This window comes from Lissotriton vulgaris, chromosome 6 (genome assembly GCF_964263255.1).
Source record: "Lissotriton vulgaris chromosome 6, aLisVul1.2, whole genome shotgun sequence".
Classification (NCBI taxonomy): Eukaryota; Metazoa; Chordata; class Amphibia; order Caudata; family Salamandridae; genus Lissotriton; species Lissotriton vulgaris.
In genome coordinates, this window is record NC_141694.1 from 1,261,719,037 (window position 1) to 1,261,743,689 (window position 24,653).

Here is a 24,653-nt window from a genome sequence, read left to right on the forward strand (position 1 = left end):
TCCTGCTGGTTCTGTGGGCTCCGCCATTTTGTGCCTGGTCCTTGTTTGGATATAGCTACCCCGCACCTCCGCGGATATTTTGACTGTTTCCTGCCTATTGTGCTTCGGAGGACATGGGGCTTTGCGCGGAGTCGCACTGGCCAAGGCTGACTTCATCTGGTATCCGGCTTTAACACGTCACCATTGCTCCGACTGGACTGCTGTATTCTTTCTCTCGAACTTATTGTCACTTGGTCGCCATGTGTCTTAATGCGGATTTGATCTCGCCTGGGGCTCCTTCCGGGTGGTGGTTGGACTTGGTTGATGTCCTCCCCAGCTGAACGCGTGCTTTCCACTTTTAATGGTTGAATGATATGCTTTGGGGAGATCGCCAATGGTGGGGGGTAAGGGAGTCCGGGAGTGTGTTTGTCGCTCTCCTCTTTATATTTTTCCCTTCTGTGGGGCAGTTCCTGGTCGACAGGCACGCTGTTAGAGGGGTTGGCCGTAGCCATTACAGGTGTGCAGGGTGGTGGGTGCGGGGGGGGGTTGTTTTAGTTTATTTTGTTCTATGGTCCCTTTCTCTCTCTTTTCTGTCTGTTCTTGGGAGGGTACTCTATCTCTCCAGTAGGGTTGGCGGTTTCTTCTACTTCTTCTTCTTTTTCTATCCGGCGTTTCCACTTGCCTATGCCTTTCTGTCCTTAGAGGGTGGGTTCATGGGATGGTGCTCTGCTAAACTACTTACTGCTAGTATTGCCTGTAGCTCTGTCGCTGCCTCGGTGACCGTATTGTTGCATAACTGTGTGAGTTTTCACCTGATATTGATTGCTTTGCGGGGTCCGTCCCCCCTCATCTCCTGTTCTTAAAGTGGATGGTGTGACGCCTTTGAGATAGCCGCCGCTACTTCATCATAACTAAAAAACGAAAACCTGATTTATCCTTTTGCTCTGAGGTGCCTATGACCATGTGTGGTAGTCGTACAGTTTCTCCTTTACTTAATTGTTGTTCGACTTCTGGTTTCTCTGCTTCCTTTGCGGCCGGCCCCTGTGGTTGTGGGCCTGCGCATGTAATAACTTGCATTTCTCGATAAAGGTTTTAAAAAAAAAAAAAATCATTTCCCCACCGTAAACATTATTTTGTGTGGGAATTGGCGGCGTTTACGGTTGTCGATGAGGAGTACCAGGTTATAGAAATTTTTATCAGGAGGGGGTCCTTATTTCTAAAAAAGTTTGACAAGTGGGTCAAAAAGTTTGAAGATCTCCGACTTAAACAGTCACAAGAAGTGTAGTCTATGTAACTAAGGGCACAACCTTTACATGTGAAATAGAATAATAACGATTGGCAAATTCAGAGTTTTACTGTGAGAATAATTACCAAAATCAGCCAGGAACAACTGCTTTAGTACATTTTGTCAAACCGGAAACGAAAGTGTTGCAAACTTAACAGAAGGGGTGAGGGAGGGGCGCCCAGAAGACAAGTGGCTGACTTACCAATTGCTCTTTGGGGGAAAAAACGGAACGAGAGCAGTCGGAGGGCATTCTACCTGCTGAGCAGACGCTCGCTCAGTTGCTCCTGGGTCCCTAACGCTGTGGTCTCGCCGCTACCGCACTCCACCTCGCGGCTTGAGACTACAGCTCCCAGGGAGCCTTGCGGCCACTTTCTGCTTCCAGCCACAGCGCGCCCAGAGGCGCTACTCGAACAGGACGCTCCCTCCGCGTCGCGGGCGGGCGCTGGGCTAAGCCCAGGCAAAGGGCGGGCCCTCTTAGGCCCTCAGAGGCCAGAAGAGGCTGGGCTGGGCCACCCCCCTAAGCTACTGTATTAGGTGAGTGATCGAGCAACCTCCGAAATGGGGAAAAGAAATACTGCTAATGTGGTACCAGCTACCGAAGGGTCTTTTGTGACCCAAAGTTCCATAGAAAGCATGCTGGAGAATGCCTTTAACATGGTAACTAATGAGATTGCCAACACTGAGAGGAGGATGTCAATGTGCTTAGCAACTACACTGAGACATCTCTGCAAAATGCAAATTATGCCCCCACACTTTCTCCCACGATTACCATCTCGAAACAACCACTACCAGCTAGCATTCCAGAACCATTGTTAGGTGGGAGCTCAACAACGGAATCCCCACTAGACTCAGCCCCCACTATGTCCTCAACTAATAAACTGGGAGGTGAAAAAAGGAAAAGAGGGGTCCCCAAACCAATGGGAAATAAGAGGAAGCAACCCCCTCGCAACAAGAGCCAGCCAACACCTCAGAGTATGTGGTCCAAAGGGAACAAAGAATCTTCAAGGGGTGGCACTGACAAGCGAGTCTATACCGCCTGATGACGTGATTCTAGTTGTATCGCCAACATCTCTCGTAAATGAAGATCATACCTCTGTCTGCCCGCAGACAGAGTCACTACTTGATAGCATCAGCCAACCAAAAACCAATGGGAACTTGATTGAAACCATTGTAGACACTATTTTTAAACAGATGGAAAGTCAAATGATAAAGCAATTTAATACTATTTTTAAACGTTTAGATAGGCTGGAAAACCTTGTAAAGAAAGATGACGTAAAAAGGAAGGGACAAATTAGCCTTGATCTACTGAGGGGAGATAGTCTATTGAAAGAGTCCATTTGTAAGGTCAATTTGGGTAAAGGGCCAAACACTGTCAGCAGTAGCACACTTACACCAACATCTGCACCCACTGCCACTTCAAAAAACAATATCACTGCTAAAACTCCATCTACCAAGAAACCACAGCAAACCATAATCACAACAGCTGTACCCCTTAGCTCCACCTGCGTCACTAGCACGGCTAGCGGACCCCCGAAGGATATTCCCACCCCTGTGGTCCCTAAACCAGGGGCTATAACCACTACTGCCCCTGATAAAGGGCCCGCTGCCACACCAAGGCTTGTGAAGACTATGGGACCCACCCTGCATTTACCACCAGATGCATGCCCATATGTCTTAGTCCTAGCCGGCGTTCCACCACTCAAAGAAGGGTAAGGCGAGTCATGGGTCCAGCTAAACAATAAATGTATAGACTGGTTGCGTAAACACAAAGGGGTGGATCATGACATTTCAAATGAAATCTTGTCAGCCCGCCGGGTAAGTTGGGTTGGTCCCTTATTTAAGAACATCAATGGCGACTGTATTGTGCTCAATTTTCACCATCCTGGGACAGCAAAATACATCCTGAATAATAATAATATTTACCCAGGTCCATCAACTGTCATAAACCTTACTCCCATTAGGCTATTTGTATAGGCCCCCCAGAGATCATTTAACCAAGCACCATCACCTTACCCCTTGTTCAACAGATTTAGTGTCCTATCGGACATGAGTAGCTTTGAATGACCACCTACACCCACTTTGGAAACATCATAAATTGACCAACCACTCATACCCGTTTCCACTGTCAAAATACCATGTCGTACCAAACCATTGGCGCCCAACGAACCAGAAACATCGGCCCTACCAATCACACCCTTAACATCTTCCCAGGGCACGCACACTCTACCACCCACTGACAACCTGACCATCCTGAGCTGGAACATTGCTGGTCTCCACGCCAAAACACAAATTAAAGAGTGGATAGAGTGGGTCACTAATTTTGATGTCTTGATGTTGCAAGAGACGTGGTGTACAAGCCCCCTATTCCTGGAAGGGTACAGTTGTTACAATCAGAATGCATTCCCTTCAGCTATGGGCCGACCAAGCGGGGGACTTACTATCTGGGCTAAAATCACAGCAGGAGTTAGAACTGAACTATTACCTGTTAATGATAAGAGCTTTCAGGCGTTGGCATATACTAGTAAGATAAAGTTATGTATAATCAATTTTTATAACAATGATTTTGTAACTCATCCTAATCCGAATTTCACAAGATTTGATTTTATAGATGAAATTGTGGAAGGACATAAATATGACAACTTTGATGGTATCTGTATAGGGGGCGATTTAAATGCCCACATCCACTCAAGAACCTCTAGCTGTAAAAGAGGCATGGAACTACTTGACCACATAACCTTTCGCGACCTAGTTAACGTTATGGATGAGGTGAAAAGCAAAGGGACTGAAGAACCAAAGGCCACCTATGTAGGGCGAGGGTGCTTAACCACCATAGATTATGTATTTCTATCCTCGATCTTAGGAGAGCTCCTACTAAAGGCCAAGGTGGTTGACGTCCCATACAGTGATTACCCGATACTAATAAGCTTAAAATCTATCAAAAAACAGGGGATGATGAGAGAAATTGGCACACAAAATTTTGCAGTCTCCACAGACAGACTTAGGGTGGTCTGGAGGGGGGTTGATAATAAGGGAGTTTTGGCACGTATTATTAGGACATACCCCCAACTAGTGTCAGTCTGTCTTTCCACCGACAGAACTGAACACACGATTATAGAGGCCTTTATGGACCTCTGTAAGGCCATTAAAAATGAGATCGCGAAACCAACTCGAACCACCGATAATAAACAATGGTGGTTCGATTCCCAATGCTCCAAAGCCAATCGCGATCTCAGGGTAGCTCTTACAACGGTCCCACGTGACCAGTCTGCTGTGAGGAGACTCAGGGCTAGTTATAAAACTGTACTTAAAAGAAGAACAGAGGAGCTACTTCAAGAACACTGATTCCCTTGCGCGCTTTGCGACATTGAGGGATGTAACTGGATTCTGGAGTGAGGTTAAGAGCTTAAGATCACTGGGAACCAACATCACCCCGATAAATTGTAATATACCAGGGGATGAGTGGGTGAAACATTTTTCGAAAATATATGAGGCACCATTAAACATCACGGGCCCCGTCCCTCACTTAACCCCTAACATCACTCTAATGGAGGTAGAAGATGCCATCTCAGCTAGCGCAGGGAACAAAGCTCCTGGCCCTGATGGTCTATCCATCGACCAAATTAAATCGGAACCAGAATTTTGGGCGCCACTACTCTATCTTCAATCATCTGTCCCATACCCCGCCGCCAGTAACTTGGTCAAATAGCACCATCGTGCCCATCTTCAAAAAGGGCAATAGATTGGATCCTGCCTGTTATCGGCCAATATCCTTGATCGATAACTCTGAAGATCTTAGGCAGGGTCCTTTTTAGCAGGATTAGTATTTGGGCAGAAGAAAATTCCATTTTACATCCATGCCAGCTAGGTTTTAGAAGCCACGTGGGCACCGTGGAACAATGCCTAAATTTAAATTTAGTAACGGCAAAGTATACAATTGCAAAAAAATCCCCCCTTTATTTAGGTTTTATGGATTAAAGTTCTGCATTTGATTTTGTTAACCGTTCCAGTTTATGGACAGTTCTGTTGAATTATGGTTTAGATGAATCTTTAGTTCACTTCCTGGCTCATTTGCATAGTGACCCGAGAGCCGGCGTCCGTTTGAACACCCTAGGCGAGGTATCCAGTGATATTTTTATTGGCAGGGGGTCAGACAGGGGTGTGTCTTGGCCCCCCTGCTTTTTATCTTGTACATAAATGAATTAAGTAACTGTGTAAATTGACATCTGATGTGCCGCAAGTGAATGGCAGACCACTTGCAGCTCTCCTCTACGCGGATGACTCTGTACTTATGGCCCGCACATCCAATGCACTGCGAATTTTAATTTCAGGATTTGTTGCCTATATGGCAGATCTAGGGCTCTGTACAAATTTTAACAAATCATTCATAATGTGTTGTGGTCCAAAAAAGCATAAGATCGATTGTATTTCAATAGGGGACAATGTTTTTAAAATGCACTAACACTTTTCCTTACCTAGGCTTGTTTGCTGACTGGCTCATGGCAACCGCATGTAGCACAAGGTAGAAATAAACTGAGCAAAGCCATAAACTCGGTTACCTCTCTCCGCCAACCACAAAGCGCGGAGGTCATTGCATCAATGTTACATATTTACAAGACCCAATGCTTACCCACAGGAACTTATGGCGCTGAGGTATGGGGCTATACAAATTGTACCAACATACAAACCGAGGAGAACCGGTTTTGCAGGAAGATCGGGGGCGGGGGGGGGGGGGGGGGGGGGTTAATCTCCGCCCCAACTTACGTGTGCCACCAAGAACTGCGCATTAAATACACGGAGGACTTTAAAAGCCAGACCTGCTCTGTTTTGGCTGAAAATATGGAGAAATCAAGCTGCGTCCCTGACCCGTGACATCATTAAGGACTGCTTGAAATGTGACTGGGCCACCCAGATAGTGTGGCTCGCGGGGTGGAAAAAAGCCTACTGAGTGTGGAGCAGGGACACTTATTTACATCTCCCCACATAATAGACTGCTCACATAAGAACCTAGTAAAAAGGGCCTTGTATAGCCATTACAACTGTGAGAGAAAAGAAAGACCTTACAAAACCGGCCGTCATAAGGTATCTCATTTTTTACACCAAGTGACAGCCCTCCTAATTTACCCGAAAGCTACCTGTGCAGAAAGATGAGTAGATGGAACAGGAGCTTGCTGTTCCGGTTCAGGGATGGGAGCCTTAAAAATCTATTATGCTTCCCAATAGGATTTAATAGGAATTTGGAGCATCTAAATTGTCCCTGTAGCCATGGTGGCAAACAAAGCGTTTTGCACTTTACACTTTTTTGTGGTTTTTATGTCCAATATACCAAACATTTTTTAATGCCATACTTTCGTAATACTGACCAATTTGACTTTGAATTAGCTTTTGAAGATTTATTACGGTTAAGCTGTGACGAAGTAATTTTTAGAGTCAGTTGCTTTCTTAAATCTGCAGTCCGCTCAAGAGTCATTGAACTTGCCTTGAAAAGTTTTGGACTGTGAATTGCTGATTTTGCACATTGCCTTATTTTGCACAAATAATTGCATTTTGCACACATTATAGAATTACCTTTTGTAGAGTCGCCAATCGTAGCTCTTTTTAATATGAACTTAAAACTCGATATTTCTATTTTTGAAGTTACTTGTACATATACACTACGATGAATTTGCTGATTTTATTACGTGATTTTAAATGTAAGTGCATTGGACTTGGTTTCTTGTATTATATTCCATGATGTTGAGATTTTATGTACTTTTATGGATGTTGAATCCGAATAAAGATCTTTTCACTGACTGAATTGCTCTCTAACTGGACAAATGCTCTTTACAGAAAAAGCAAATGTCAAAGTCAATAGATTTGGCCTACGCAAGCTATGCATTTTTCTTATTCCAAAGCATATGCCACACATTTAAAAAGTAAAAAAAGATAATATGCTTTCACCACTTAACAGGACTGTCTTGTGCTTAAAACATCCCCTGATGGAGCAAACAAGCCTTTCACTTCCGACTTGAATTTAATTTTTTGAGTCAAGAAAAAAACCACAACTAATCAAATCACAAGTAGTTACCATGTCACTTAACAATTAAAACTAAAATGCACTCTTGAACCAGCTGAGCTACTGAAGAGAAACTTTCAGCAAAAATAAACGTGCACAGGCTTAGTGCAGTCTGTAGGAGAGTAGGGTCTGCAATCCTATGATCACCCAGACCTTTTGCTTTTGTTTCACTGGTTTACGACTTTCTCGGGCTGTGGGCCTGCCAATCAGACCCACAGCCTAGCTGTTCTCTCACTAAATTGATGTGTGTACCTTAGGTGCATTACCCAATCGGAACTGGGCCACCCTGTCAGACCCTGTAACTCAGGGCATCGGTGTACCCAGGGCCTACCAGGGGCTGAAGCATATATTATGCCACCCCTGGATGGCCATCTAAATTTGACACAACTGGCTGCACGACAGCTGGGGCAACGTGGCGTACTCGCCCGTTGCTGTAGGTATAGTATCCCTATATCTAACCCTAAAATGGACACCCGAGTTCCTATCAGTCACTCCTATGGCAGGCCTTGACAATCCTGAAGGCAGAGTGCGTGGAATCGTGTGAATTGGGCTCTGGCGCGAGCCGAGCCCGGTTGCAGCTTGCAGAACCAAGACCCAATGGCTGTTCCATGATAACGTGTACCATATCGGTAACTTCGGTATAGCGTTATCAAGACATGTCGAGTAAGGTGTCATACGAATCGGGATGCTGCCCCCTCACCAATGCTGGCGACGAGGTTAGCATTCCGCCCTTCTAGAGGGACACGACATGAACGTAACTGTGAACCCCGGTTAAAGTTAACTAAAGCCTCAGCTCCACAAAATGGACGCTGCCACCACAGACACGAGTCTGACCTCCTGCTGCTGGGAGTCCTTCCAGTGAGGAGAGCTTAGACAAAGGGTTTCCTGTCCGGGGCGGTGTTCGCACCATCCCAGACAGGGTTTTGTGTATCCTGGGTAGGCAGGGCTTTACAGGAAGGTGACTGCGGAGTGGCACCCCGGTGCTCACTACGCATCTGCCAGCTAAAACCAGTTCCAGGGGCGTGCAGCCCGACCTGGGGAAAGTCCGGCAGGGGAGAGGGGTGTAACTACCCCCCTTCCTGGTCCCACCCCTAGGGCAGGACCTAGTCACGTACCCACCCCTTTCTTTAGGATAAAGGCCGGAGCGGGGACCCTTCCAAATTAGATCATCTTTGAATCAAGAATACTTTCTACAAAAGGACTTCGAGACTCTTCTTAAGATTTCTCCCTTGTGGCTAAGGAGTAGTCACCCTGCATCCGCAGGCACCATCTAAGAACTCTGCGGTTTGCTGCAAGTCCTTCCTCAGGAATCCGACGACCCAGCTCGACGAGAACCGGCTTCCCTGGCACCTCTGACCTCTACCCACATCGTCAGCTCAGCTGAGATCTGTGGGTGCGACGAGACCTCGAGGGACCGGCCATCAAAACCTGCACGCTTTCTTAACCAGCACGACCACCGAAGGAATCCTCTGGTGAGTGCTCTGGGGTCCGAAAAGCCCCGACCCTGAGCAGCTCCAGCACCGAAGTGCAGCCTCCCAGCATCTCCACGATCTGCGTGGGACCCTTCTGCTTTGCTGTTCAGCACGTTGTCCGATCACTAGCCGCTGGCTGGTGACTCTTTGACGACGAACGACAATCAACGTTGCTAGTCTGGTTGCTCCAGACTGGCCTTTGCTCCCTTCTGCGAGAGGAGCACCCCGGACCCTCCTGGTCCACTCAAGACACCATTTTAGGCCCACCACGTGGCCCTGAAATCTGCCAAGGCTTGTTGCCCCAATCCTGGGCCCAGCGACGCCGACAGCATCAACCTTCGTGGGACAGCTCGCACCTCCATCCTGGTCGCCGACAACGCCTCCTGGTCCGTGAGACTGCAGAGCCTAGCGTCACCCACTCACCCAGTCAAGGTGACGACCATCCGGTGCCCTCCTGGTACCCTCTGACTACTGGCTAGTAGTACGAACTTGGTCCTCTCTGCTTTCAGGTATCATCGATCTCTGATCCAGGCTTGGATCTCTACGAACTTTTCTCCACTGGTCGCCGGCCAGCAACTCCTTCCTTCCGGCTCCTGGCTCGTCAGCGAAGACCCCCGACGCCTGTAAGACTTGTGCAGCCGCAGCCCTTGTGGCTAGGTAACTTCGGCATTTCGGTGCCCGCATAGCCTCCTTACTTAAGGGTCCCGAGTCCCTCGCTTCCGACTTGCCTTATCGGGTCCGCCCGAGACCACTAAACTTTCCGTGCCCTCGGGCACTTGTATTAATTGTGCACTTGAAGTATTTTCCTAAGAGTTTTGTTCTGTGCTTAGTACCCTGTCCTCAATAAGAGTCCAGGGCTGTTGTGATTCTAATAAATACACTGTTTATTTTCATAACACTTGTGTGGTGTCCTTTCACTTGGTGTTCAAGAGGTATGTGATGGTATAACAGCTGGCTTAACACGCCCTCTAGAGTTTAGCCCGAAGACTGCTCGTATCCACGCTACTAGGATAGCTGATCTAAGGTTGACTTACAACCAATCACCATAAGGGTCGTTTGGACCGATGCATAGTGGTCACTAGAATAGTGAACACTGCATATCGGGCCAACTTCTCACACAGTCAAAGTGAAGGAACCCAATTGGCAAAATGCACTGATCCACTGTTCCATGCTGTGGTCGGTTGTGGTAAAATGTGAATGATAACTTGAAGCCCGCTAACTACCAGCCTCTGTGTGAATGTGAATTATGTATGGGAGGAAAAAATACTCAGGCGATTTAGAGAGTGGACAAGGACCACACAAAAACAATCATGGTCAATAGCAATACAACTAGCTTGCATTTTGAGTTCACAGCCAACACAACTAAACTTCTATGGGCCGGTCCAAGATAAAATCAACGCTGCCCTACAACGCTGTTCAAGTCCGACCCGGATCAGAGAACCACCTCGTGAATTCAAACAGACAGATTAAGCATTCTTTTTAGGTTGAGCATTCAAGACCTCTTGTATATACTTTAGTATAAACTTATATTAGTATATACTTATATGTATGTACTTTGTGGGTTCTGGATATCAGCCATGGGATTTTTCCTTTTTAACTGACTATTCAACTGTCTGGATAGAAAATGACCAGTAGGGGTCAGTAAAATACCAGAAGTGCTTTCTGCTAATTCAACTGCCTCTATTTAACTGTCTTGATAGAACACAACTAGTAGAGGTCCGCAAAATATCAGAATTGCTTTCTGCTTATGGACTTTTTTTATTTTTATGGCAACTGCCTATTTAACTTTGATAAAAAAACGACCAGCAGGTGGTCAGTAAAATACCAGAATCACTAGCATTCTCTAGATTCAAGTCCATAGAAATGGTCTTCCATAAGCACCCGTAGAATTCTTTTTTTTTCAAATCTTGTATTTTCAGTGATGTGACCAACGAAGGCCCTGATTTTATATTATAAACAGAGCTTTGGACTATACCATTTCCTGCTGAAAGGAGATTTCTCTCCATTTGTTCCCATACCTGGCGTGTCACGCATTTGGTGCTTACTTTCCCTAAATGTTAAACAGTAGGCGTTTCAGCACCCAGGCTAATGTGCTGCATAGCTAAATACATATAAGTTCCCAAAGGCAAGACCAATTGCATTGCAAACGATTGTTTCTTAAGTTATCCACATCATTGCCAATTACTTCTGAATGCACTTTATTTTTCCTAAAAAACCTTGGGTGCTGCCATACCTGGTCCTGAGGCATAGTCATGCAAAGGGGTTTAAACTTCAATGGTTTAGAATATTCTTGGACGTTAAAGAGTGTCTAGCTATATGTAGGGTACACTATGCAGTCTATTTTCCTCTGCCCAGCCATTTTGACTGTCAATACACTGTCTTTTCTATAAACAGTTTCACTTGTGATGCTTATTATTTGTCACAGGTCACTCGCTAGTTTGTTCACTTTGAGGACGTCTGTACAAACGTATTATTTGAATTATTAAAGATCGAAAACAATAAATGATACACTTTTGTTGTCTGTGCAATCACTTTACTGTGGACCTATTCCAAACATTTAATGGTTGTTCACTTTTTGTATTCACTCAGAGTCCAACTTCTCAGCTTGAGATACACGAGTGACCCTCACGGGCCCTCCACAAAGTAAAGTTTAGATATGGTTTAATATTTGCTTCAACTGACAATACGAGTTTTTCAAAAAACATGCTCAGCGGGCTTCACCCATTGGTCTAGCAATAAAAACAAAAAACTAGGCAATGGACCAAGCCAAATTTGGGAGACTACACAGCCTGCACACAATGTTCGCATTTACCTAAAACAGTTCCTTTATCTACAGAGATGAACCTTGTTTTAAGTGTGCATTTTATCATTCATATTAACTTTAACCCCTTCGCTGCGGATGACAAAGCCAGCTCGTCATGGGCGTTACCTGCGCTGCGCGGATGACGAGCTGGCTGTCACGAACCGCGCGATTTTCAAATGTCAGCGCAGAGGGAAAACCCGTAGCGCGCATGCGGTTAAATATTGGCCAATTATTTTGCCAGTAGCTCTGGAGCCTATCTATATGGCATTTTCTCTATTGCTTCTGTATATTTGCTGTTCGTGTTAAAGTGACATTGTAAAATGGTAGTTCCATCTAGCATAAGTGGTCATCTATTCAAGCTTGAAGAGCATCCCAACCTTCAAGTGTCCATAAAAATGCAAAAGTTCAAACATTTGACTAAAGCACGGTGGACAATTAAAAAGGGAACATTCCCAGACTCGGTGGAAGGTCAAGCCACTATAAGACAGCCTAAAGTAGACATAACTACACCCTTTACAGCAATAGGAGTGTGTCTGGAAACTGAGAATACAAATACAAACTGCTAGCATGGTCAGATTGACGAGTAGTTAAAGTTTGCTGTGGCACCTACTTTAACACTGTCAGAACTACCATTTTAGATCCTGAACCAGTGATTGGCCTACCCTTTCTCCTGATCAGAGGAATATAGCAACAAAAGGCCTGCAAGATGAGATAAGAAATGTGTATAAAGAAAACAAAAAGCAGTATTGTTTCCCTCCCCCATGAAGGTGCTGTCATTAACCTAACCAGCGAATAGAAGGTACGGCCCCTCAACAGTAAGGCTAGGCCCATTAAACAAAACCACTAGAATTGCCAATAATGTTCACTCTTTCCTTATTCTCTAATTGAGACGCATCCCTGACTCAATATGACACCAAAAGTTTTACTTCATATTCTTTTTCAAATTGCTCTTAAAAATGACATCAATTGTAATAAAACAAGCAGATAAAGGCGTATCTATAGTGGTTTGGAGCACTCAGGATTACATCGCTGAGGTGAAAAGGCAATTAGATGTGAAAGAATGCTACTGAAAAATTGATAATGATCCAACATAAGACATTCAGAATGAGTCGACGTTAATATTGAAGAATGGTCATGAAAAAGGATTTCTACGACAGAAGGAATTTGAATTTCTGAATAAAAACATCCTAGAATTCCATTATTATATATCCTACATAATGTTCATAAAAACACAACTCATCCACCCGGGAGACAGTTTCAGGGTGTGAATCCGTTCTAGAACCAATTTCAAAATATGTGGACCTTTTACTGAAACAGTTCATGGAACAAATACCATCCTACATTCAGGATATGGCAGATTTTACCAATAAAATTGAAAACGTCAAATTTACACCGGAGCGTCAAATTTTGGTGACACTTGACATAGTATCGCTTTATACCCAGATCCCACAAGAAGATGGATTAGAAGCTATACAATATTTCCTGGAAACAAGACCAAAACCAAACAGAGTGCCAACTGATTTTATAATGGGGCTTGCAAGTTTTTCTTTACGAAAAAACTATTTCAGATTTGAAACAGATTTCTATTTCCAGATAAAGGGCTGTGCCATGGGATGTACTTTTGCCCCAGAGCTGGCAATCCATTACATGGCTAAATTTGAAGAAAAGATTGTGCATAACAACCCATTCTTCCAATATATTTCAAACTGCGTCCGTTACATAAACGATATTTTGATATGGACCGGAAATGAGGAGACTGCTTCAATTTTTTGGATGGCTAAACAATAGGTCGTCAGACATTAAGTTTAGCATTAATCATGCATCAAAAAGAATGACATTTTTGGATGTGGAAGTCTACGCTTCTGAAGGATGTTTGGTGACAACACTGTACAGAAAAACGGATAGAAATAAATCCTTACATTACAACAGGCACCACCCGAGAAGTTTAAGGGATAATCTCACTTGTGGACAGTTTAAGGATAAAAAGAAATTGCACTTTTAAAGATGAATATTTTTTCCATGCAAACCAACTAGTGGACAGATTAAAAGATCGAAACTATCAAAAACTGTAGAAACATGCAATGAAACGGGCATGGTGGGCCCCTAAGGAAGTGTTACAAAGGAAAGAAAAAGTGAAGATGGGTCGCATGGTATGTGTTACCACATTCTGCCTGAGCAAAAACTTTAAAAAAAACATCTGCCAGAACTGGCATCTAGTACTGAAATTGGATAACACATTGAATCAATGTCCATTATTCGCACTTAAAAACGAAAACAGCATTGGCAATCAGGTGATCCGTGCTGCTCTTCCACGAGTGGGATCAAGACAAACACTGCGGGAACAACTTTGTTTACCCCCCCCCCCGATTAAGAGTCACCATAAATGTTGTACAGGTCTTTGTTGTAACCAGGCAATAGAAGGCTTGGTTTTCTCACCCAAAAATGAGTTGGAAACAGGACACCTTTACAAATTGTAAATCCAGGAATGTCATTTATGGAATCCTGTGTCCATGTCAGAAACTTTATGTAACAAACAAAAGAAAGTGCCGGACAGTCTGAATAAATACAAACAAATGCACACCTAGTATAATTAATTGCTAGGCTGACAAACCATTTGTGATTAATCACTTATGTTTTATGAAAAAGTTTTTTGAAACGTTTTTTGGCATCAAGGGATACACACCACACTTACAGAAGTTCACAAGTGCATTGAAACCAAAAACAATACATTAAATTACAATATACACATATAACAATTGTGATTACAAAAAACAACTGTGCTATGCCTCAAGTAATTACGTTTTGCTGAGGCACCAATCCTGGATGAAAAATGAACTAGCCTACTTGTTTCCACCACCATTAGATACGTATTACTTTTGACATATGGTGCAACAGAATAGGAACACACAAAACTAAGCAGAAGTGTAGAGTTTGTGCAAATTATATTCCTATTGTGCCCTGGTGTTTGCAGTATCTGGGTGGAGCAGGACGCCGACGCGTTTCGAACCCGTTGAATAAGTTAAGGGTTCTCCTCAGGACAAGGATTGGGGGGTCGTTGCTGTGAATTTAAAAAAATTGGTATCAATAGAATGCTGACTACCACCTCACTAGAACTGAAACACTGTACATAAACATGCGAGTACCTTGTACTTGAAATGTCAGGATACTCCCTGTGGGTAAGATAATATAAACCCTAGTTAGTCACTAGGACATATACGACATGTGAGCCTCCAAATGATCAAGGAAAGGTAGGCACGTGGGCCTACCCACGTGCCCAGTCATGGGTCACCGCAAATGTGAGACATGCTCAGTGTGTAACCTGACGACAGAAGGAACCCTCTTCACGGATGGTCAAAAATTCTGGCGCCATAATAACTTCACGAACTGCAAGACCAAGTACGCAGTATATGCTATAACTTGCCCCTGTGGAAAGGTCTACATTGGCAAAACAACCCAGGAGGTGCGCCAACGCATCATCCAGCACAGATCTAGGATAAACAATAAAGTTTTGACGGCGCCCCTGGTATCCCACTTTTTGCGAAAGGAACACTCATCTAATGATCTGAAGTGGACAATCTTAGCAAACATCAAGAACACTCCGGGAGCTGGAGGGGACCCAGATGTCCGCCTTGCTCATAAAGAGGCCTACCTCATCCTGAGGTTCAACACCGCCATGGTGGGACTGAATGATCTTAATGAACTGAGCAATCTCTAGATAGCTTGCCTGTAGCTATTGTCTGCTTTCGCTGCTTGCCGCTCATGTGTCTAAAAATACCCTCACTTCTAAACGTACTGATGTACCCGTCACCCCCGCCTCCCCTAATATGATCATACAAGGACCAGATTGCCACAAGTATATGACATCACGAGGTGACACTCTATTTCACATATACCTCTTCAGCTGCCCCCTTTCCGAATCACTTCCCTCAGAGCTTTGCAATTGCCTTTGTGGGCGCTCGGGTTTTAGCGGACTACATGTCCCATCAGACCACTGCTAACGCATTACGCGTTAAAAAGACTGGGACACGCCCCCAACTCACTCGCGTTGCCAGTTTCTCGCCGCTTGTGTGTCCGACGTGCAGACCGATTGAATAGTCTCAAATGTAAGTCCCGCTTTAACATGGTTTTTCATAATAAAGAGCAAGTGAACGCTTTCCCGGTCTTTTTCTGATCACTGCTTCCCTTTGATCCCACAGTTGCCGAACTGCAGCGGCGGCTGCCGCTCGAGTTCGTGCACAGTCACGAACTTCTGCCAAACAAGGTAGGAGCCAATTTCACCTTTGTGGTAGTGATAAGCTACATGTGCAAAATCAAACCAGGGCGCTAGGAGTTTGGTTGTTGACACGCAGTGTTGTTTATTTTCCCAGGCACAATCTTCACAACCATTGATTTTATGCGCATCGGCACCCAATACACTTTTTAGTGTTGTATACATCAAGGTACGTGCCTACCTTTCCTTGATCATTTGGAGGCTCACATGTCGTATATGTCCTAGTGACTAACTAGGGTTTATATTATCTTACCCACAGGGAGTATCCTGACATTTCAAGTACAAGGTACTCGCATGTTTATGTACAGTGTTTCAGTTCTAGTGAGGTGGTAGTCAGCATTCTATTGATACCAATTTTTTTTAAATTCACAGCAACAACGACCCCCCAATCTTTGTCCTGAGGAGAACCCTTAACTTATTCAACGGGTTCGAAACGCGTCGGCGTCCTGCTCCACCCAGATACTGCAAACACCAGGGCACAATAGGAATATAATTTGCACAAACTCTACACTTCTGCTTAGTTTTGTGTGTTCCTATTCTGTTGCACCATATGTCAAAAGTAATACGTATCTAGTGGTGGTGGAAACAAGTAGGCTAGTGTCTTATTTTTTTGTCCACTTGTTCATTTTTCATCCAGGATTGGTGCCTCAGCAAAACGTAATTACTTGAGGCATAGCACAGTTGTTTTTTGTAATCACAATTGTTATATGTGTATATTGTAATTTAATGTATTGTTTTTGGTTTCAATGCACTTGTGAACTTCTGTAAGTGTGGTGTGTATCCCTTGATGGCAAAAAACGTTTCAAAAAACTTTTTCATAAAACATAAGTGATTAATCACAAATGGTTTGTCAGCCTAGCAATTAATTATACTAGGTGTGCATTTGTTTGTATTTATTCAGACTGTCCGGCACTTTCTTTTGTTTGTTTCATAAGGGTGGTCCAAGCCGGTCAGAGACAGGACCCAGCCTTTCCCTCTTCTCAGAAACTTTATGTAGGCAAGACAAACCAGGAAGTACGACAAAGAATAACTCTGCATGAATCTAGCATTCTGAAAAAAAGTACTGCCCGCACCGTTAGTCCACCATTGGATCAATCACAACCATGCAGAACAAGACTTGCGCTGGACGGTGATTTCTAAACTGGAACCAGATCCGCGAGGAGGTGATTTGGAAAGAAGATTGATACAGAGAAACATTACTAGTTAAATTCGATACTGCCATTGGCCTCAATGAATTATCTGAAATCTACAATCTCTAGAACTAATCTTTTCATTAATATACCTATGGGTATAATATAAACCTTGATTTCACAGGCTTCACCATGTGGTTATGACCTTGATACATGATTGGATTGAGGACCTTCAGCAGAGATTGGCAACGTGCATAAAAATCATCAAATACTTATGAAGTTCTTTCAATTAATCACTTTGCAAAATCCTCATGGAAGAATTTGCCTATCAGGAACAATTTTTAGGCGAGAAACATAAGAACTACAATTCCCATCATTCCAGGCTTGCACGTGACAAACAGGAAGTACTGGGACAGGTAAATGGATCCGGAAAGGCTGGAAACTTACTTGTCCGCATGAGCGAGGGAAAGAGCCATCAGCCGTGCTACAAACCGAAAGAATAAGTGCTTATTTGTCAGACTAAGAATACATTTTTGCTACTGTGAAAGGCAAATGTAGAAGCCTGAACGCCATGTTGATAAAGTGACTCGCAGCCGTGGCGCAACAAATGAGTGCATCCATCACCCGGTTAGATCTGGTGCAGCGCACTAAGTGTAAAGCGAGGAACCAAAACTAAATACAAAGCTCACGCTTACGGTTTCAGAAGTGGCGTTTTTGCCTGAGAAACCTCAACTGCCTGAGAAACCCCAACTGGACGTCCTCTCTCCTTTTCAAAAACGTTATTAAGCAGACAAACATTGACGTAGGAACATCGCGATCGAGTAAGAAATACTGGCGCACTACTGCGCACGGCCTTACCACTTTTTTGGTTTTCCAGTAGGTCATTAAAACTCTCCATTCCGGCATACAAGGCTGATCACAAAGACAAAGTTAGGCAAAATGCATGAGCAGAGTGGTGTGTAATCGCTGAGATGAAAGGTAAAATACATTGCTGTCTTCATTCATCTTTGAGAAAGCAGCAAAACACGGCAAGGATGGCTGCCGATGCCCCCCCCATAGAAAGATACAAGTGCACGACAGTGCATCTTGATTAACAGAGGCTGAGGTTTTCGGAAAAAATCCGACTGTCCGCTTCTTTCTCTCTTTTTTGTCCCCCCCCTGTGCACTTTCCCTTTTCTGTTGCAGAAATGAGTATTGGAGACACTAAATAGTTGGAGAAAAAGAATGGCTGATATAGAAAGGGGAACGTGGAGGTGTTAAAGAAAGTTTTGGAGAATTGATATTAGTATCACATTTTGTGTTTTCAGCTATTGGTCCTGATGAGAACCCTTTACTAATGATTGGGTTTGAAACGCGACCATGTATTGTTGCACAAAACGGGCAGCAAAAACAAAAATCCCCGCGTCTCAGTGTTTGGATAAACATATCTAATAAGGAGATTAAGTTCCACGAGCAGAGGGTCGTTTGATAACAGACTGTTGATTTCAAGAACATTTAGTGAATTGAAAACAAGCAATTTTTCAATGTAAACATTTGTCATGTATGTGTTTGACTGTTCTGTACAAAGAATGTTCTCGTTTTCATATTGTACCTAGGTAATGTCAAACAATGTATTTGTGTTTTGTACAAATGTAAAAAGGTGGGTGTGAGTTGTATATATGAGGTGTGCAGATTATATGATCTAAGTTTTATACAAAAGAAAAAGGTATAACAAGGTAATGAACAATTAGAAAAATAAAAAGAATTAAATTAAAAGTTTTGGTGTCACATTGAGTCAGGGACGTGTCCCAATTAGAGAATAAGGAAAGAAAGAGTGAACAGTATTGGCAATTAACCTAAACGGTCACACTTACAATTTTTTAGGACTTCAACAAAGCATAAATGAACGGCTCCAGATGCTGCAAATGAATACACCAAAATAAAAGTCACTTGCGCCTCATTTAATGGCAAGGCACTAGGAATGTGAAAGCAGCACAGTAATTGTACTTTATCACTACAATAAGGGCTCACAAAACACTAGCATGCTACATTACCACAATAGGTGCCTTTGGGCTACTGAAATAAGAGTGAGCTTAGCTTTCCAGTAAATCTACGAAGTGCCCAAAAAAAAGACTGTAGTGTTGTGATCTTGGCGACAGCTGCTAAAGAGTAAAATGCAATGACAAGTATACTACAGGCAATAACGCCCATGTGAGACAGCATGATAGACTATCAATTGGCCAGGATTGTAAAGCGTGGCAAATTACCCGTGAGGGACTCGATACTGAGATTGCTAGCTGCTTTGTGGTAATGTGTTCATTCGAACAGCCATGCCACCAGTCTTTTCCTGAACTGCCAGAGCTTCAAGTCCGCCCTGAGGATCAGGGGAAGGTTATTCCAGGCTATGGCTGCCAGATGTGAGGAGCAATGTCTGTTGGCCCTGCAGATTCAGGGGTGTCTGGTTGGTCATGCGTTTTTTTGTGATGCATGTTGGTCACTCGTTGTACAGGGTCCAGTATGCATGGGCCACCATCTTAAACTGACACCTTCTGGATTGGGAGACAGTCCAGCTTCTTGAAGTGGAGTGTGATGTGGTGTCTGGGGAGGTCGAGGGGGAGCCTTGCTACTGAGTTTTGTATTGTCTCTTCAGGAGGCATGCAGAGATTACTACTTAGTGAGTTTCCATAGACCAGCCTCCTGGTGAAGATGGCCTGCAAAACTAACCTTCTGGTGTTGACTAGGAGCCACCTAAAGATCTTTTGGAGCATGCATAGGGCATGGAAGCAGATGGTGGAGTCTACATTATCTGTGTCTTCATGGATAGCTACCTATCCAGGATGAGGCTGTGGGCGTGTAAGGGCAGGGGGCAAGGCAGAGTTCAGCAGACCAGGAGTCGTTCTATGGAGAGGTGTCAAAAGATTAGTACTTCAGTCTTGTCTGTGTTGAGTTTGAGTGGTCGTTCATCCACTCATACCTCTGTGGAAGTTGCAGCAAACGACAAGGCTAATTGAAGAGATCGACCAGCTGTGGCGCCTGCTGTGTGTCACGGAGGTAGCAGATAAAACTATGCGATCCTTGCTTATGTGCTTTCAAAGCACCAAGAAGATATTAAGCAGCGCAAGGCTAGAAAACTCAAGCGGGACGAAATAGACTACAGGGAGGGAAGGGTATTTACCTTCGCCCACAATTACGATGAGTTAGCCAAAGGAGATAAGAACGCCAATTCACTTTCAACCAGCTCTACATCGATCAGCGCCCCCTTATCTAGTGATGGGGAAGCAGACAGTGGAGCAAGCACCAGCCATCCAACCATGGCAGATAACTCGTTCTCAAAAGAGATGCAGAGTTATAAAAGGCAATAGAATACAGCCTAAAGCAGTAGTACAAACGGCAAAAAAGTTAGGAGGGCTGGGCGTTGCAAATAAAATCTGAACTGAAGATCACAACAATCAAGATCATATCAACGTTTGGACTTTGTGTTATATTATGCATGATTTGACTGTCAATACTGTACAGTGTAATTGACGTGTGCACAGATCCCATGTTGTATTACCTCTGTGGAAGTTGGCTCTAGTGGTAGAAGGGTCTGAGTGAGGATGAGCTGGGTGTTGTCAGCGTAGGAAGAGTGCATACTTGCAGCAAAGATTCAACTCTAAGCTCCAGATGACAGGGCTTCACCTGAATTTTGGGCTTCACCGGAGCAACTAAGTAATGGAATGCTCACAACTGACTCAAGGAAAAAATCTCCTTATGTGCTTATCTATTAACACCCATTACCGCCACGTATCTTCTGTAACATTTGTTCCAGGAGTGGAGTGATGGATATTACTTTCAATTAACTATTGATAATCTAAAATAATCAGGCCTGATGAAGTCGTGATTGCGACAAAACAGGGCGACTGCTTTGAAATCATAAAAATTTGTTTACAAATATTGAAGAAACTACACTCGAAGACTACATCATTACAACTATTCCATATGCTTTTACATGTGCCAGATGACTGTAGATTGACAGCATACGCATTTAGTCTGCAATTGGCTTACTCCTGAGATTAAGATGTGGTGGGACAGAGGTCTGTGGGTTCTACTAAGTGTACGGAGTTCATGATGGAGACAGTGTTACACTTCTGAGACTATTTGAAATTTAAACTTTATTGTTTAGTTAATTAAAACCATAACAATTTGATGAATGTCACACACAATTATAAAAATGTTAAATTTGTCGCTACGCAGCAGCAAAAACTGCTCTCATTAAAGTGTAGCCCACCCTGCACGTGCGTCAGAGGAATGGGTTGACAGGAAAATTCACAAAATGTTGAACATGAAGCAACACCTTCTCCAAAAAGTGAGGTGTGGCTAAGCTATGCAAACCAGAATGCACAGGAGGAAAGTGCATAATTAGAGGGGTGGTGTGGAGTGCAAAAAAACGATTGATTTAGGCCCAGATTTCTGTACTGGGGTGAATGTATGACATTGTTCTGCATTCTGGCCAACTGTTTTTGCATAAAAGAGGTCTGTCACAATCCAACATGTCAAATTTCGGTTAAGTAGCCTACAACATAGGATCAAAATCGAGACAATATGTAATGTTACATTAGGTAATGCAGAACACTTGTCTGGCTAGATCCATGTTAAGAGCTTTGACATTAATAAACTACATTTCTAACTGAACAGAGGCGCACGCAAGCTGTTTATAAATGGGATAATTGTAATAAACCCACTGTTTGGTACATGTGTGGAAGAGGGTACAATTTAAAGTTACGGGCCATTCAGAGATGTGAGTCACATGGCTGGTGTATGTAGAGAAGTAGGCACTAGTGTGAATGTCAATTGGAGTTGTACTTTGGTGGGAGTGTGGAACTATGTCAGCATGGTGTAACAATTAGCCAGGGGGTTTATATGCACACCCCATGCATGTAAAACAGGCCTAGGTCAAAGGGAATACCTTCTTTTAATGGGGCTTGTAGGATGTCATTGGCACCTATTTGCAATGGCTGATGCCATCGTATGGTTTACATTCAGATTACAAGGTAAATATATTTGCTCATTAAACAGGGTGTGGTGATGGACAGAGTTTCTGAATTAAGCAGAATACTCTCACCCAGTCAAGAGATCAGGGCTTAATCCAACACAGTTTTTTAGATCACTGCACCATCCCAGCTCGGAACCTGTCTATATGCAAATTAGTCTGTCCCTGGCCCAGTGTATCATGGGAACAGGGCAAACCAAACTACCAAGCCAATTCTTTCACTGGGAAGGAAACAAGCTACCGGGACCGGTTTCTGGCATTTCAGCTGTCTTCGGCCTGGCTTGCTTGAATCCTGATGGTGCAATGAGCAAGGGACTCACGTCTGAGTATACCCTTCCATGCTTATGGTGGACAAAATAATTTAACAGGGCGTGGTGATGAACAGTTTCTGAATTAAGCAGAATACTCTCACCCAGTCAAGAGATCAGGGCTTAATCAAACACCGATTTTTAGCTCACTGCACCATCCCAGCTCAGAACCTGGCTATATGCAAATTAGTCTGTCCCTGGCCCAGAATACTCTGCCAGAAACCGGTCCCCGGTAGCTTGTTTCCTTCCCAGTGAAAGAATTGGCTTGGTAGTTTGGTTTGCCCTGTTCCCATGATACACTGGGCCAGGGACAGACTCATTTGCATATAGCCAGGTTCTGAGCTGGGGTGGTGCAGTGAGCTAAAAAACGGTGTTGGGTTAAGCCCTGCTCTCTTGACTGGGTGAGAGTACTCTGCTTAATTCAGAAACTCTGTCCACCAACCCTGTTTAAATATATTTGCTCCCCTGAAATACCCAGTACATACGATCTATGCATTATATTGACGCGTATGGGGAGGGTTTGGGGTAAATGACCCAATGCACAAAACGGGTTTGTGTAAATATTTATATAGCGCTTAACGAAGCAAAAGTGATACTGTACGTCTAGTCGGTAGCATACTGCAATTCAACTTTCAAACGGGACCATGGTGACTCCTGAGCAGGGAACGTCTGTGCCTTACTAGAATATGGAAAAAAGTATTCCGCCCGGGCATGCAGTCAATGAGCTGGAAAGCACGTGGTGAGGTGCAGCTAGAGGCGCGCATGGCCGATTGCAGGCTGCTGAGCCGCCGGGGTCACTGAGGCGTCCAGAACAGCAACGCACGCGGTCGGTCGACACAGCACCAGAGCAATGCGGGGCGTTCAACGCAGGCATCCAGTCACCAAGACCCCACGCTGAGCAGAATAGTACGTGCCATGAGCCACGCTTAGGCTGTGCGGGAGGTCATGCAGCGACCCCTGCTATTTTCCCATGGGAGCAGTGGATGTAGTTCTGCAAAGACCCGAAGCACCCTAGCTTCAGCGACGACAGGCGTGGAACCTGCGATCCTGCCTGCTGCAGAGTCATCAATCAGCCACCGGACCACCTTCTCCCGAGGGGGCGGGGAATAGGAATGCAGCCAGTCCGCTCTGTAAGGAGGCAGGCAGGACAGCGAGTGGCGCCATTCGCAGGGCTATGCCGAGCCCGCCATAGGCACAACCCACTGATCGGACCGCTCAGACCACATGGACACCAATAATGCGCCACAGATCAATTGTAGAGGTGCGGGAATGACTGGGCAGCCATACATTCTGCACCACCCTGTGAAGCCAGAATCCACCAACGGGGCCGCGCCCTGGCAAAGAGCCGGCCCTCGCACCCATATTTAAGAGATTCTCACCACCAATAAAGGCCACCAGGAGACGCGCTATACCAACAATCGACAGGTTTCAGCAGAGGACATTTTGTATCCAACGTGCAGTCTCCACTACATACACCACCAGGGTCTGACAGCGCGAGCTGCGCACGTATGGCCATTTTGTATTGGTGCCCCCCGTCAAACTAACCAATAAAACCACCCGCAACCATTCACAGCTTACAAACACCCAATGCGCATCTCCTTTCTGACCTCGGGATGGTACGGAGGTCCCCGGATCCCTGACTGGGCCCTCGCTGGCAAAACCAGAGCTCCAGCAGCTTCTCGGTGCCCTCGAAGAAGTGTGCGCCGTTCTCTTCCATCCTCCTGCGCCGCCGACAGCCACCAACAACCGCAGAATCAATTAAAGCAACAGAAACCAGTAAGGCCGAAGCCCGCTGCGACTCTGGCTTCACCAAGCTTCCCCCTTTGTTTCTTGTATGATGATGATGGGCGTGTGTTTCTTGTGCCGCCGCTGATGGTACTGTCGGGCTGCAGCTGGTTCCCGTCTCTTGTTGCGTGCTCTCCTCCCGGTACAGAGAAGGACGTGGAGCGAGCGCTAGCTAATATCGCCGGCCATACTGTGTAAAGCGCTGGTCCCGCCGCTCTCGCCTTTTTTTATAGACTCTGGGCGGGACCCCAACGTCACAGGGTAGGAGAGGCGTGCCTTTCGGTGATAGGTCAGTACAGCCGCCCGTCAGCAAGCTGTCGAATGTTCCGACAGAGGGGTGGAGAAGAGGCTTGGGCTTGGATGGTTCACTCCGTTGCGGCGGTTGCAGTGGGAAAAGGAAGGGGGCGCTCGTGCTTGCGGGCGGAGGTGACCGACTCTCTTGAACCAATATTCCCACACCGCTGCACGAGGATGCCAAATAGGGAAATGCGCAGCATTCATGAGTCCACATTTTATAGAACACAGACTTATCGGGTTTGCGCAACGCCTGATAATGAAAGA

General features: G+C 44.8%; 1 protein-coding gene across 1 annotated transcript in view; it reads right to left on the reverse strand.

Moving 5' to 3' along the window:
* Positions 1 to 24,323, reverse strand: part of AMD1 (adenosylmethionine decarboxylase 1) — a 114,908-nt gene extending 90,585 nt beyond the window's left edge. Inside the window, exon 1 of the mRNA XM_086927378.1 lies at positions 23,915 to 24,323. Coding sequence (XP_086783504.1) covers positions 23,915 to 24,024 — 110 coding nt within the window. The 5' untranslated portion in view covers positions 24,025 to 24,323. The remainder of the gene's footprint in view (positions 1 to 23,914) is intronic.
* Between the last annotated feature and the right edge of the window lie 330 nt (positions 24,324 to 24,653).